We start from the raw sequence: 14,695 nt of genomic DNA on the forward strand, positions 1-14,695 counted from the left end.
GATAATGTACATAATCTTTATCTTGAAAAGAGAAGATTATTCAGAGAATATAAAAGTGGAAGAGGTGAACTATAATCATTTATTGATAAAAGAATGGTGTTGAAAAAGGTGATTAGGGGAATTAAAAAGAAGGTTAAATGTAGGTTGGCAGATAACATTTGCACTGACCCAAAATCATTTTTATTTTCCCATATGTCAAAAATGGATGTAAGAGAGCAGTTGCCCCCCCCCCCCATATCGATAGAGTATCGTCCCAAGGGATTGGAAGCTTGCTAATGTGGCTCCGATATTTAAAAGGCTAGTAGCAAAGCTTTATTCAATTATCGTCCAGTGAGTTTGACAAGCTCCCTCTCAAAAATTTTGGAAATTATTATCAAAAGGCAATTGTTTGTGAAGTAAACATTCGAGAATAATGTATTGCCGGAAAACCAACATCGGTGCAAGAAGGGGAAGTCATGTGTAACCAACATCCTTTGCTTCTATGATCACGTAACTAAGGCTTCGAAAAAAGGTAAAAATATGAACATTGTTTATCTTAATTCCTAGAAGGCATTCGATCAGGTCCAATATGGTAAACTCTTGAAGCGTTTACATGAAACAGGATAGGAGGGCAACTTGTTGAACCGAATAGAGTTGAATTGAATGCCACAACAGGTTGTGGTGAACAGGGCGTTTTCTAAATGTACTGGTATGAAGAGTGGAGTCCCTCATGGAAGTGTCCTTGGGCCCATACTTTTCACCTTTTATTGATAAATTGGATCAGAATATCAACAGGATTGTTAGCAAATTTGCAGATGATATGAAGCTCATGGGGAAAGTCAGGAATTCAAGTGATAGGGAGATACTCCAGACATACTTGAATATGATTGCAGCATGGGCTAATGAATAGAGCATAACCTTTAGTGTTGATAAGGGCATTGTCACTAATTTTGGTTCAAACAACCCAAGTTTCACTTACGAGTTCAATGGTATTACTAATCTGGATGCAACAAGGTTCACCAATTTGGGAATTCTCATTGACAGGGGGCTTAGGTTTTCTGAACATTCTTCAGCGGTAGTCAAAAAAGTGAATAGAAGTCTTGGTTTCATTCTTAATAATGCCTCTTCTCGCACTCTAAAAGTCATTTTTCCGCTTTTTCAAGCCTTAGTTTGTCGACTGGTGAATGCTGTAAGGTTTATGAGACCAAACCTACCATAAGGTTTAGGAGGGACATAGACTTGGTTGAAGGTGTGAAAAGAAGAGCTATGAATGCTCTTGTTGGCACACGAGGCTTGAGCTATGAAGAAAGACTTGATTTCATGAACATGTTTGCATTGGAGCAACAGAGATTTCACATGATCAAAGTGTTTAAAATTTTCAGCAGTATAGATAGGATGGACCACAAGTTATTTATACACTGTCAATTGACTGCTTTGACAAGGGGACATGAGTATTATTTCATACGGGTCCACCAATATCAACTGGTACAGGACAATTCCAGGTCGTGGTATCGCAGGGAGATTTTCTCTACTAGAGTTGTTAATAAATGGAATAGCTTACCTCCGGTGGTCGTGATTTCTAACGCATTTGATAGATTTAAAAAAGTATGAACAACATAGTGGGATAAATTGAGAAGCTATCCATACTTAGATAAGACAACCATAACGGTTTTTATGGGCAAAATATAATATAGTATTAATTATTTTGTTCTTTCTTTCTGTGATATATGCTTTTATATTGGGTTGCTGCATTTTGGTTATATTTAGCATCCATTTTTTTTATTGGCATCTTTTCTTGGCCACCTTATTGGGCAATTTGCCTGTTGCAGCCCTTGTATTTATATTAAACTATGCAGTTAGCTTCAGACTCAATCATTTTATTTAATAAAATCTTTATTTCACTTGATTTATCTGAGATATATTAAACAGATACAGTATTTATGTTTTGTTCTTGCATCCATCCTGATTAAACTGTGAAAAAAGTATAAACATTTTTTAGGTGCTGGAAAAAGTCTAGGGACAGCCAAAAAAACCGCTGTATCTTGAAAGCTTGTTCTTGTAAGTGCATGAAAATTTTAGTAACAAAACATTAAAACTAAAAGTAAAAATAAACATTTTCAACTAAAAACAATTTTGATAAGTGCTGCACTTATTCTGTTAGTAAAAGTTACATTTTCAACTAAAAGAAATTTTGATAAGTGCTGCACTTTTTCAGAAAAAATGTTTTGTAATCATAATAAAGGTCAAAACCTGGAAAAAATTGAAAAGACACACATGATATCTGATGTCAAAGAAAGAAATTTGTGTTTTTCTCATATTGGCATAATACCTGAGACTGTTTTGATCAGTCATACATTGTGAAATCAATTTTTTTTCTGAACATGTAAAGATGCTGAAGACAACATATTTATTGGACATTGAAAAGGAAAAATACTTGCTCTCAAAGAAACTTCTATGCTTAATCATGAAAGGGAAGGAAGAATTCAAAGACTAAAGACTGTTAGCAGGGGCAGCTTAAGCAAGGGTGCAAGGGACGCAGTTCACCCAGGTGGCAGGTTGTAAGAGACGGCAGCTTATTCTTTAGTTAGACACAGAAGTTTTCAAAAATTTCCAATACTGAAAACTCATATAACATAACGCTTTCGAGCCATACTTTGACAACGAAGATGTTGAGAAAACTTCAGGGATTAGACAGCATTTGAGACCAAATACCAAAAACACGAACATACTCTGTAACAATTAGTCAAGGGTGCATTTTGGTGCCCTCGCTCAGTAATTTTTCTGGAACGGTCAAATAAAAACAAAAGAAAAATTTGTTTTCTTACTTGTCCAGCTCTGAAGCACCAAAAACGAATTTGAATTAATTTCTTAATAAAAGTTGCCTCGTTATACTTCCACTTTACAGGAAAAGTGTAATTAATGATTATGGCCCCCACAAGGGTGGGATTGACAGGGCTCCAGCCCGGGATGATTCTATTCTCTGCATTTTTTGTTTTCTCATGCTATAAATTAACTATGGGGGGGGGTCCGGCCAAAGGTCCCACTTTAAGGACTCAGCCGTAGGTTGTGGAGGTCATGGTAATGATGGCTCACCAATAAAAGGCTGTAATTCGGAGCAAGTTATCTGGCGCAATGAAGAACAATAAAATAATCTTGAATCAAAATATGGGACAGTTTTTAAAAGTGGTATGTATGGTCACAGACATTTTGTTCTGTAATCAATGGTGTGTTGCTTTGTATTTTAAAAAAATCGGGTTCATTTCAGAGTTCTTAGGCTAAAGCCCTGTCAGTCGCCCACCAAGGTCGTCTGTAGGGGCGGCACATGAGACGGCTTTGCACCTGGGCTGCAGGTGAGCTTGAGCTGCCCCTGACCGTCAGTAAAAGTTTCATAAATGGACCCTAGAATTATAGACTGAGAGCTTGCGCAAAAAAGGCTTTTTTCTCCAACTGTTCATCAGAAAAAGATGATTATTCACAGTTTTTTCATGAAAAAAATTCTCTGGTGTAATTCCAGAAGGAATATAACTTGCGTCAAACTGTGCCTAATGTAATAAAAAGAAATTCGATTGTTTAGCATGCAAAACTGAAATGAAAACATCCTTACAAAACAGCACAGATAAAAGCAACATGAATTGATGTTGTTTTCAATGGATGTTTTCTTTGATGACAAGCAATTTAGATGGACTCGATGGTTTCAAATATTACTAACCTATTCAATTACAGAGCCATATCTTAGAAATGTAGGCATATACAAATAGTTTTGGCAGAATTTCCATTTTCTGAGGCACCTTTCATAACTTTTAGACAGTTTTTGTTTGAACTGGATAGTGCTCTTGTACATGTTTTAAAGTCTAAAAGGCATTGGTTTGAAGCCAATTTAGTGGAACCCCTGGATTGGTGATTGAGAAGTCTTTTTGTAGTCCTATAGAGCACTTGCATGGCATTTTCACTCATGAAGCATATATAAATGACACGCAGAATGAAAACAAAGATGATGTTATTGCTTTGATCAAAGAATCTTGTGGTATGGAAGCTGGTTACACAACTAGTTGTTAATGACTTATATTTATAAATAAAATTCCGAAAGGTAAAGCTTATAAAGAAAAAAGATGTCTTTTCTGATTAAAACAAAAAATTTCACATAATTTCCAATTGTCCTTATACTATTTTCCAGGTTTTGACCTTTACTATAATTTTAACAATTTTTTTATGAAAAAAATTGCAGCACTCATCAAAATTATTTTTAGTGGAAAATGCTTAATTTCACTTGTAGTTGTCGCTACAAAATGTTTGTGCACCTACAAGCACAAGTTTTCAAGATATAGCGGTCTTTTGGTTGTCATTAGCACCTTATTAATGTAATGCATAGTTTTAATCAAAATGCTCTCATATATATAACCTTTAGTTTTTGTTATTTTCAGTAGCCCAGAATTCTTATTCTTCTGGATCTATGCAACTGCAGGGATTTCACTCCAATTCTGTGAAAGATTTGCTAACCAACCAAAGAGATCATTTTTCTGTAGAATTTTTCAAGACTTTGTCGTCTATCTTCTGCGTAAAATAGTCATTATTATTTCATTTCTTGTCATTCTATTTTTTAATATATTTTGCTACCAATAGCTTTTATGTACTACAATAATATCATAGACTATTATTATATCACAGATTATTATTACTTATAGTGATAGTTATTAACACTATAAATAATGAAAATAACTGAAATTTATTTTTGGAACAATGTGTTGTCAAATTTTCTCGACATGGTTCTATAAAACCAATATCATATAACTGTGTGAAAAATACTGTAAACAAATTTTTATTGAATGCACATAATACTGATAAGTTATTGCTTATGAAACTCAGTACTTAAAGTAGGATGCAGTAGCCCAGGTCAAAAAGAAACCTGCATATATTTGAGTTAAATTTTTTTTATCATCTCATAGTAATACTGTCTATGTTAAAGTTTTATTTTCATTTGCATGCATTTTGGTTTCATGTTTTAAAATTTGTTTGACATCTTGTTTTTGTAGGTTGATCCATGCATAAGTTCATTTTCTCTTTCATTATTGTCATACATTTTTTATTAATTCAATTGATTGAATTTATGATATATAATCTGTAAGATATCGAAAATCAAAAAGGCAATAATTTTAACGTTTAACATTATTATAGATAGAAATATCCAGTTTTCAATAAGCATGACAAAATTTTGCAACTTTGAAGATCTTATGAATATAAAAGATATGTATCAAAATTTAAAAACCTTTTTCTGTTATATTGGTGTTCTTTTTTTTATAAGTATATATTTACAATTATCATTTATATATGTATTTATATTATTCTTATTTATATATCATTATCATCAGCCATTTCAATCCACTGCTGCATCTAGGTCTCCCCTTAACTTTTCTATTTTTTCTTTTGATGCTATTGCCATTTAGTTGACTGACCATCTTTTGAATCTCATTGCTCCATCTTGTTTGGAGGATGCCAACTCAAAGCACCCGTGGTTCATCTGCTGTCCTGTCTTCTTGCAAATTGTCTAGCCCATTTCCATTTCAAATGCGTGATTCTCTCCATGGCATCATATACTTTCGTTTGACTTTTTATCTAAGGGATTCGTTTTCTATCTCTCCCCTTGTGACACCTAGCATGCATGTTTTGGTGCTTCTTTGTGCTGTCTGCAGTCTTTGTATTGTTTTTTTTTTTGTGAGTGTCCATGTTTCAGCTCCATAAGTCAGTGATGACGCCTCTCTCTCCATAATTTTGAACAAAAAACGGTAAATATCGGTGGCCTTGATCCAGCACATAGGGCACCAGACATTCCTGTCTTCTCCTAGTTGTGGCCCTACACACACTGGTTGAATACTTTTATTTTTTATTTTCAAGCACGATGGCATATTGTTCTTCAGAATCACACAGTTTTTTGTGAAAAATACTTCCATCTGATTCTGATTCTTCTGTTTATTTCATTTGTGATGCTATTTTCCATGATTATTTCTTGTCCCTGCTACACTTAACTTTTAGCTTTGTACTTCTTCCATCTCTGTGTGTTGTAGAACAAAATTTTCTTTTTCAAAGTAAGCGATTGGAACATAACTTTTGTCTTTCATAGATTCATTTTCAAACCCACTTAAATGCTTGCCTTTGCCAGTTCTGGTCCCATTTCTTCTGGTTCATCTGGATTACTGCTGATAATAACAATGCCATCAGCAAAATGTAATTGGTTGAAAAATCACTGTTTATTTTAATTCTTATATTCCAATCCAGTTTTCTGAATACTCCTCCTAGTACAGCAGTAAATAGCTTTGGTGAGATAGTACCCTGCTTGATTCCTTACCCAAGTTTGATCTTTGTTTTTTCTTTATTTAAATGAATGATCGGAGTTGCTTTTTATTAGATTTTCTTTCAATGATATCCATGTGAATCTTCTCTACCCTCATTTGCTTCTAGAGCTTTTACAACAGCAGATGTGAAGATGGAGTCAAAAGCTTTCTCAAAGTTCAATAAAGGCCAAACACAATTGTAATTCCCTATCAGTTCCCTGATTGTTTTATGTGATTCATCATACTACATTGCACTTTGAAAACCTGCTCATTCTTTTGATTGAGTCGCATCCAATGCAGATGCAATTCTAAATGTAAATTTGGTGAAAATCTTATAAATTACTGATGATATATTATTTATATATGTATTAAGGGTGACTATATTCTTTCAATATGGGAAATTGAAAACCTAAATATGGGACATTGCCAAATGTTACGAAAAAGGTCATCAATTGTGTGGAAAGTTACCAATGTATTACTGAAATTGCTTAAAAAGTTGCCAATGATTGGAGAATAAAGGGCTGCTGCAAGTCACAGTGAATTAAAAAGTATTTTGTGAAAAAAAAAATGTTGAATATGGCAAATATGAAAGATGGAAGTATAAAATTTTAGTCATATAGGCCTAATTACTGAAATATAATTTATGATTTATGAATATTACATTTATCTGCAATTTCTGTGAAGATTACAAATTCAAATAAGCTTCATGAAAAAGAAAATTCTATAAAAATGTTGGGACAGAAAAAAATAAGGGAAAATATGGAACTATATTCTCAAAATTATAGGTCATACGGTCACCCAAGCATCAATCATTAGTTAGTGGAATTATTATTATTTATATTCGTGCACGGTTTATCAATTATGTTGATGATTATTCAAAAATAGATTTAAGTTCTTTATGCTATGTATCACATGCTTTTAATTTAATTTTTTTTTAAATCAAGAAAGCATATTTATAAAAATGAAACTATCATGTGTGAGTGTTTTTGTTCTTTTTTCCACTTGCTAGCTTTGTGACATTTTTCTTATATATAGCCTCCCAATGGAATTTCAAACTTATGGGACTTGGTGGCTATTATCAAAAATGATGATAGAGATGTGAAGAATCAGTTCTCAAAATCAGATATAATGCATAGGAAACATGCAGTAAAACTGACACTTGTAAGTGTTTAAGGTAATTACAATAATTTAACTATTTCTTTTTGTTTTGCTTTTTAAATAAATTTTATTGCACAATCACAATAATAAATTAACAATAATAATTAATGATAAACAAAATAAATAGTAATTTATTAGCTGTGTTTGTACCACATATGCTTGTGAATAAGTAGGTTCCTCCTTCCTACTAGAGGATCAAAAAATTTGAAATCTGTGTATAAGACAACCCAAAAAAAATCAACACATGTGACAATTTAAAGTAAAGGTAAATACTCAGAACATTCCATTTTTATCCTTTTCTGATTCTGGGCAAGCACTTTATGAAACAGCTATAATGTTTTGCCAGCTGATGAATGGCTACCGCATTTGAAAATAGGGCAGAGGTGCACAACATTATCAGTTGGCTACAGAGGCATAGCCAGAAATTTCGTTTCGGGGGGGGGGGACCAAAGTGATAGAACAATAGATTTGGCCATCTTTTTCCCTTTTCTTGCTCATTTTATCACATTTCGAGGGGGGGACCAGACCCCCAAGTCCCCCCTCGCTACGCCCTTGGTTGGCTAGCTAGATGTGCAAGATGGTTACCATTCATGGGACACAAATTGGTGTTCTTATTGTGTTGTGTATGGATTGTTATTTCATTTTGGAACATCGTTTGTGCACAGTAATCTGATGATGAAACAACTTTTGTGTGCTGCATAATTACAGAAACTGCTCTGGATGGGTGACAAGATGAAAAGTTTGAAAACTGCTGAACTAAAACAACACATGTGTAAAATGTTCTGCGGTATCTGTTTTGCAATTTTAACCCGTGGCATTGATGATATATATCTTGCTATGTAAATATATACTATCTTGCCTCCTCAAAAGCTTTTTAGCATTGACAAGCGCAGGTATTTTGCAAAGCTGATTTCTCAGTGGAACACTTTCCCCTTAGTTTGCACCTGCTGAAAATTGGGAGAAAATTCATTTCATAAAAAAAGATATGGCATTTCAAAGAAGGTTGTGCTGCTCATAGGTGGAGATAGACTTAGAAGTCTGGGGGTTTATTGTCTTTTATGTGCCGTTTCCGGTAGTGAATCATGAGCTGAACGATAATTATTAACTAATTTATTACGGAACAATATTTATAACTGATTCCCGGCATGTTGTCATTCCGTTGAAGTGTTGCCACCTTTGTACAACATAATACTGTATTTTCTGGTGTTGCCAGATACATAACAATTCTCCCACACTAAATTAAGAGATGATTAATGATACAACGATACAATCAAAAGTTATACACAAGGATCAACATTTGAACAGTCACAAGTTCAATCTTTGAACTGGTTTTCTGGAGCGAGTTGAGTAGTCTGAGCTGGAGTAAAAATAGTTCTTGTTGATCGAGGAGTTGCATTTGAAGTTTGCTCTGTTTCAGTAGAAGCATCTACCATAGATGAAGTCTTGTGTTGGCAAATTGCAGGGATCTCTCGTTGACTTACATGATCACTAAAAGTGACAGATTTCTTTTGAGGGAAATGTCTCATAGGAACTGATAGTCGAATAGGAGTTGGAGAAGACGGTCGATTGACTTCACACCGTCGAAGCTGTTCGAAATGTCTCTTGATAATGTATCCATCATCTAGTTCATAGTTTCCCAAACTTTTCATTCCATCGCCCCCTTCTTCAGAAATATTTTTCTCTCATTGCCCCCAACTCAAGTGAACCCATAGGATCCTATGTTAAATCCGTAGCTTCTATCGCCCCCCTGGACCATTCCATCGCCCACCAGAGGGCGATATTGCCCACTTTGGGAAACATTGATCTAGTTCAACTAGGTAATGAACACGACCCAATCGTTGAACAACAGTTCCATACTTCCATAAGCTTGAATGGGTGTAATTCCTTGACTGTACTCTATCTCCTTCCTTGAAAAATTTGTCAAAGACTGGTTGTGTTGCATTGTTCTTGTATGACTCAGTAGTTGTAGGTTTGAGGAGATCTAGCTTTGTTCTGAGATTCTCTCTCAACAATAATTCTGCTGGTGTCTTTCCACATGAAAGAGGTGTAGCTCTGTACCGAAACAGTAGTTTACATAATTTTTCGTGAAGTGTTCCTCGTTCGAATTCCATGCATTTCAGTTTTGTCTTCAGGGTTTGGCAATAACGTTCTGCTTGTCCATTTGTTGAGGGATGACCAAGAGCTATCATTCGTTGTCGAATACCATTTCGTTTACAGAAGTCCATGAATTCTTGTGATTTGAAAATTGAAGCATTATCACTAACGAGAATTTCTGGCAATCCATGTCGACTGAATATTTCTCGCAGGAAATGAATTGTAATAGCAGAATCTGGAGCTTTTTTCATGTAGTAGATTTCTGGCCATTTAGACTTTGCATCGATGACAAGTAAGAAAAAATGTCCCATGAAGGGTCCCACATAGTCCATGTGAACACGTTGCCAATTTCTTGTTGGACTTTCCCAATTGTGCACTGGGGCTTTCTGGGGGTTTTTCTTGACGTCACAACAGTTCTTACAACTTTTCACTAGACTTTCTATGTCAGAGTCAATATTCTTCCAATAGCAGTAATTTCGAGCAAGTGCTTTCATCTTCACAATTCCGCAATGAGTTGAGTGTAGTTCTTGCAGGATGGTTGATTGAAGTGTCTTAGGTATTATTACATGCTGTCCATGAAGTAGAATTCCTTCTTGTAATGTTATTTCTGGGTCATATAAAGTTCCTTCCATCATATTTTTCTTTAGTTCACGAAGATCATCATCCAATTCTGTTTCTTTTCAGATTTCTTCAGAAGTAATTGTGTCTGTGGATATGTGTCTAATCACTGATGCTTGCAGGATGTATTCATCATCAACAGTATTGACTTGTACATCTGTCAGTGGTAAGGGATTTCTCGACAAATAGTCTACATTTGCATGTTCGGATGATTTTCGATGTTTGATGTCATAGTCGAAGTTGGAAAGGAAATGTGCATACCGCAACATCCTTGTAGCTGACAATGCTGGAAGTTTTTTCTCTGGATGCAAGAGAGTCATCATTGGTTTATTGTCCACTACCAATGTGAATTTTTGACCGAAGATGTAATCATAGAACCAATATACAGCTGTAGCTTCTCGATCGAGCTGGCTGTAATTTTTCTCAGCAGCTGTTAGTGATCTTGAAGCGAATGCAATAGGACGTTCACTTCCATCAGGCATAATATGCGATAATATTCCGGATAGACCATGTGGACTAGCATCAGTAGCCAAAGTCACTGGAAGTGACTTTGGCTACTGATGACAATTTCTGACAATTTGGCTACTTGACAATTTCAGACTTGATTTTTATCCATGCTGCTTCACAATCAGCTGTCCAGTTGAACGGAATACTTTTCTTGAGAAGATTATTTAGTGGGTGAAGTAACCTTGATGCACTCTTGATGAATTTCGAGTAATACATAACTAAGCCCAAAAATTGTCTCAATTCGTCAACATTTTTTGGTCTGGGTGCTTCTTGAATAGCTTGAATCTTAGCTGGAGATTTGTTCAGTCCTTTGGAAGTTATAACATGTCCGAGGTATTCTACACTTTTTTCAAAAAAATTACATTTGTTGATATTTACATGCAAATTACATTTTCGTAATTTATTTAGAACATTCAGCAAGTGTGTTGTGCATTCCTCATAAGTCTTGCCTTGTATAATTAAATCATCAAAATATGCAGTTACTCCATCTAAATCTTGAACAAACTGATCCATGAAAGAATGAAATTCGTTCGATGCAGTTTTAATACCAAAAAACAATCTTTTTGCCAAATAGGTACCTCGATGTGTAGAGATCGTTTGAACTTTTGCACTGTCTTCATCGACTGCTAAATGCAAATATGCTTTATGGATGTCCAAGGTGCAGAAATATGATCCACCTCATAGCTTGTTGAATATATCTTCAATCTTGGGTATTTGGTGTCTGGCATCATGAAGTTGATTGTTTACAGTCACCTTGTAATCAGCACAAAGTCTTACAGAACCATCAGATTTTGGCACAATGACAAGTGGAGTTCCCCATTCTGAATGATCCACTTTTTCTATGATCTCTTGATCACACAAGTTATCCAGTTCTTTTTCAACTTTTTCACGCAAAGCATATGGTACTGGACAGGGTTTAATAAACACTGGTTTGGCATCTTTCCGCAATTTTAGGGAGCATATATAATCTGGAATCTTGCCCACTGTTTGTTCAAAAACGTCAGAGTATTCATTGACAATACTAGGAACAGATCTTTTTACAGCACACACAGGTACATGCTTGACACTTGAGGAATCATGAATGTCATTTATGTTGATATCCAATTTACGCATCCAATTTCGACCAAGGATAGGTTCTCTCTTCAAATTGACAAGGTATAATTCTTCTTCACTGGATTTAGCATTGTAGCATACAGTCACTTTGACGTATCCGATAGGTTTGAAAATTTCATCCGTGTAACTTCGGAAAAATATATTTGTTTTCAGGATTGGAAGATTTAGGTTTAAGCGCCTGTAGTCACTTATGTTCATGATGCTCACAACTTTTCATCGATCAAAGGTGACTGGGTTCTTTCTTTTTGCTAATAGATTAAAATCAAACTCGCAAAGTGATAGCTATTGTCAATTATTTTGAGATGAATAGAGCCTATCAAACTGAAGGATTCAAATTCCTTCCAAAACAGTAATTTCTGTCTGGTGTTGACTCAAATGATTTGGAACGGCAAGCCTCCCTTCATATACCCCCTCTCACTTCTCAGAAATTTTACAAATCGCTTGACTATTATGCTTTACCATATTTCATCTGCTACAGTGAAACCTCTCGATAATGGACTCCCAACCCATGGGACCAAACTTTTTTCTGCTAACAAGGAGTGTATTTTAGTTTATATCAAAATGCATTGATGCCCTGTTCCACAGGCTTTCAATGTGTCCATTAACATGAAGTTTCCACTAACAGGGAATGTCCATAATGGGAGGTCCACGTGGCCCCCCATGGGGGGGGATGACAGGGCTCCGGGCCCGGGAGTCAAAGGGGACCATGCTGTGGCCTTTTTGATTTTTTTTCCTTTCAGATATGTCCCATAGGAAAACAGACAGGACATTTTAACATCAGTCATATCAATTTGTATGCGTATCAGCTGATATTTTGAACTAATTATCTTCTCTACTCTTTTCATTGCAATTTTCTTTTTTTAACAATACATATGTACCAGCAACCAAAAAGAAACTGGAATGAAGAAAAGAACAATTTACAAGATACCTGCTCTCGGGTGGCAGTCATTCTCTGACGAAGGAAGAAAAGATATTGTGATGATTGTGACAACTGCAGTATGTCTCTGGACAGGGAAAGGACACCAGCATTGGGTGTGTGAGCTCAGGGCTATAGTGTGATCCCTGCTTTTTCAGTGCATAGAAGTCCATAATGTTTAGAGGAAATAAAAATTGGCATAAACAGATGTCTCATTCCACAGTGAAATGCCTGTGGGTGTCAACAAAATGCATGACAGGGGTGGCTAGGCTGCACTCTTCAGCGGACCCCTTCTGCAGTGAATTTATAGTGTGAAAAACAAAAAATAATGAGAATGGTCCAGGCCCCAGGGCTGAAGCTCCGTCAGTCCCACCCTCGTGGGCAGACCATGATAAAGGGACAGCTTTGGTGTTACCTTTTGTAGATAATACAGTGAATCCCACCTACAACTTTTTTCTGCTTAGTACGGCTTATTTTCCTGGTGCCAACTCTTATTACTAACATAATCGCCGGAAGCTGGGAACTGAGGCCATTTGAGCTCCCCCCAATAATTTCTGAAAAAACAATGCAATGCACTTTCCTCCTCCTACGTACAGGCTTCAGTCCTGTATGTATGGGACAACCAGCAACTTTCAGCCACTCCAATGTTTTCTTCACGTCTTCACCTCTGATTACTGATACTTATTGAGATTTCTCATTTAAAGCATTTTCCTGCAAAAAGTAGGGTACGAGATGACTGTTGAATGCCATGTGTACTGAATCACATGATTTTGCTCACGGTCTCTTAATCAAAGGATTTCTTTTCCTTGCTTCTGAAAAAAGAGGCTACATTCCGCATTGCCTTTTTTTAAGGCACTGTACTGTCTTGAGGACAAAATGTCTCTCCTATTCAAATTCAGAGACTACATTGGTGGATTGGTTGGACCAAAAAATATTTACGGTTCACATCTGACAAAATGCAATATTTGAAATATTTTGGTAAATTAGTTGAACTAGCCAGTACATAAAGGACTGAATTTTTTCCCACATAGATGAATCCTCAAGATGGTTTCTTCTAGCCCAAAACAACGGTGAGCAACACTAAAAATATGTACATTTTTGATAAATTTTTATTTCGAGCATCTTGAGTTAACTATAATAAATATATGCCCGAATAGTTATGGCCCTGCCTTAAGGCCAGTTGCGATGTTTGTTGAATTGTGTTTCATAAAGTGCAAAATGCTTATTTTTAATAGGGCATATCTACAAATTACAGTGGAACCTCATTTATACGTCGCTCAATTATATGACTTTCATGTTTATATGATGTTTGACTTCTGTTGCAATTGGTATCCTATATATTTTAATGTTAAAATAATTCATTTATTTGACTCAAAACCTCAATTATTCTACGTTTTCATATTGACTCAAACTACAAATGTTTTGGGAAAAAAAACCTTCATTATCAAATGTGCACAATTTTTGTATGCAGTGAAAATGCGTTGCTGCTATGGTTTTTCATGCATTCTGTCACCACAAAAGCCATAAATTTTAGGGTGATTGCTGACGTATACAAAAATAGCCAATAGGCTGGCTGGTGGCCATTTAGAGTGGACACTTAAGTGATTTGTTCATTGCTTTTTTCTGAGATTACGCAGACGCGGCGAGTCCCAAAGAAACAGGTTTCAATTGTGTTGACGGCCATATGTCCTATCTAAATTTTTCCCCCCGATGTGTTCACCATTATTCCCAGAGGATAGTCCATTGTAAGCATTTGGAGGATACACGTCTGCCGACAAGAGACTAATACGGTACACATGCACAATAAGTTCTTTCTATCATTTCCTGTGGAATTTTCTTTTGATGTGGCAAGCTCTCTCTAAAAAAGAACTGGAGATTTGGAAGAATTCGACAAGAATTTTAAATTAATAATGAAAGTTGATCTTGCAAAACAGTTGAATATCCCTGTGTGTGCTTTAAATGATTATAAAGCAGAGAAATAAAA

At 35.6% G+C, this 14,695-nt stretch overlaps 1 protein-coding gene across 7 annotated transcripts in view; it reads left to right on the forward strand.

Moving 5' to 3' along the window:
- The window catches only part of LOC149085243 (WD repeat-containing protein 17-like), a 116,538-nt gene that overhangs the window by 58,035 nt on the left and 43,808 nt on the right, over positions 1 to 14,695 (forward strand). For 6 of the 7 annotated variants that reach the window (XM_089233130.1, XM_089233129.1, XM_089233133.1 and 3 more), the window contains exons 14-15: positions 4,401 to 4,534; positions 7,341 to 7,466. In XM_089233130.1, coding sequence (XP_089089256.1) covers positions 4,401 to 4,534; positions 7,341 to 7,466 — 260 coding nt within the window. The remainder of the gene's footprint in view (positions 1 to 4,400; positions 4,535 to 7,340; positions 7,467 to 14,695) is intronic. The other variant, XM_089233132.1, reaches the window with a different exon arrangement.

The sequence above is a fragment of the Pholcus phalangioides genome, unplaced genomic scaffold (genome assembly GCF_987345545.1).
Source record: "Pholcus phalangioides strain wild (caught in Gottingen) unplaced genomic scaffold, Ppha-v1.0 ptg000007l_1, whole genome shotgun sequence".
NCBI lineage: Eukaryota > Metazoa > Arthropoda > Arachnida > Araneae > Pholcidae > Pholcus > Pholcus phalangioides.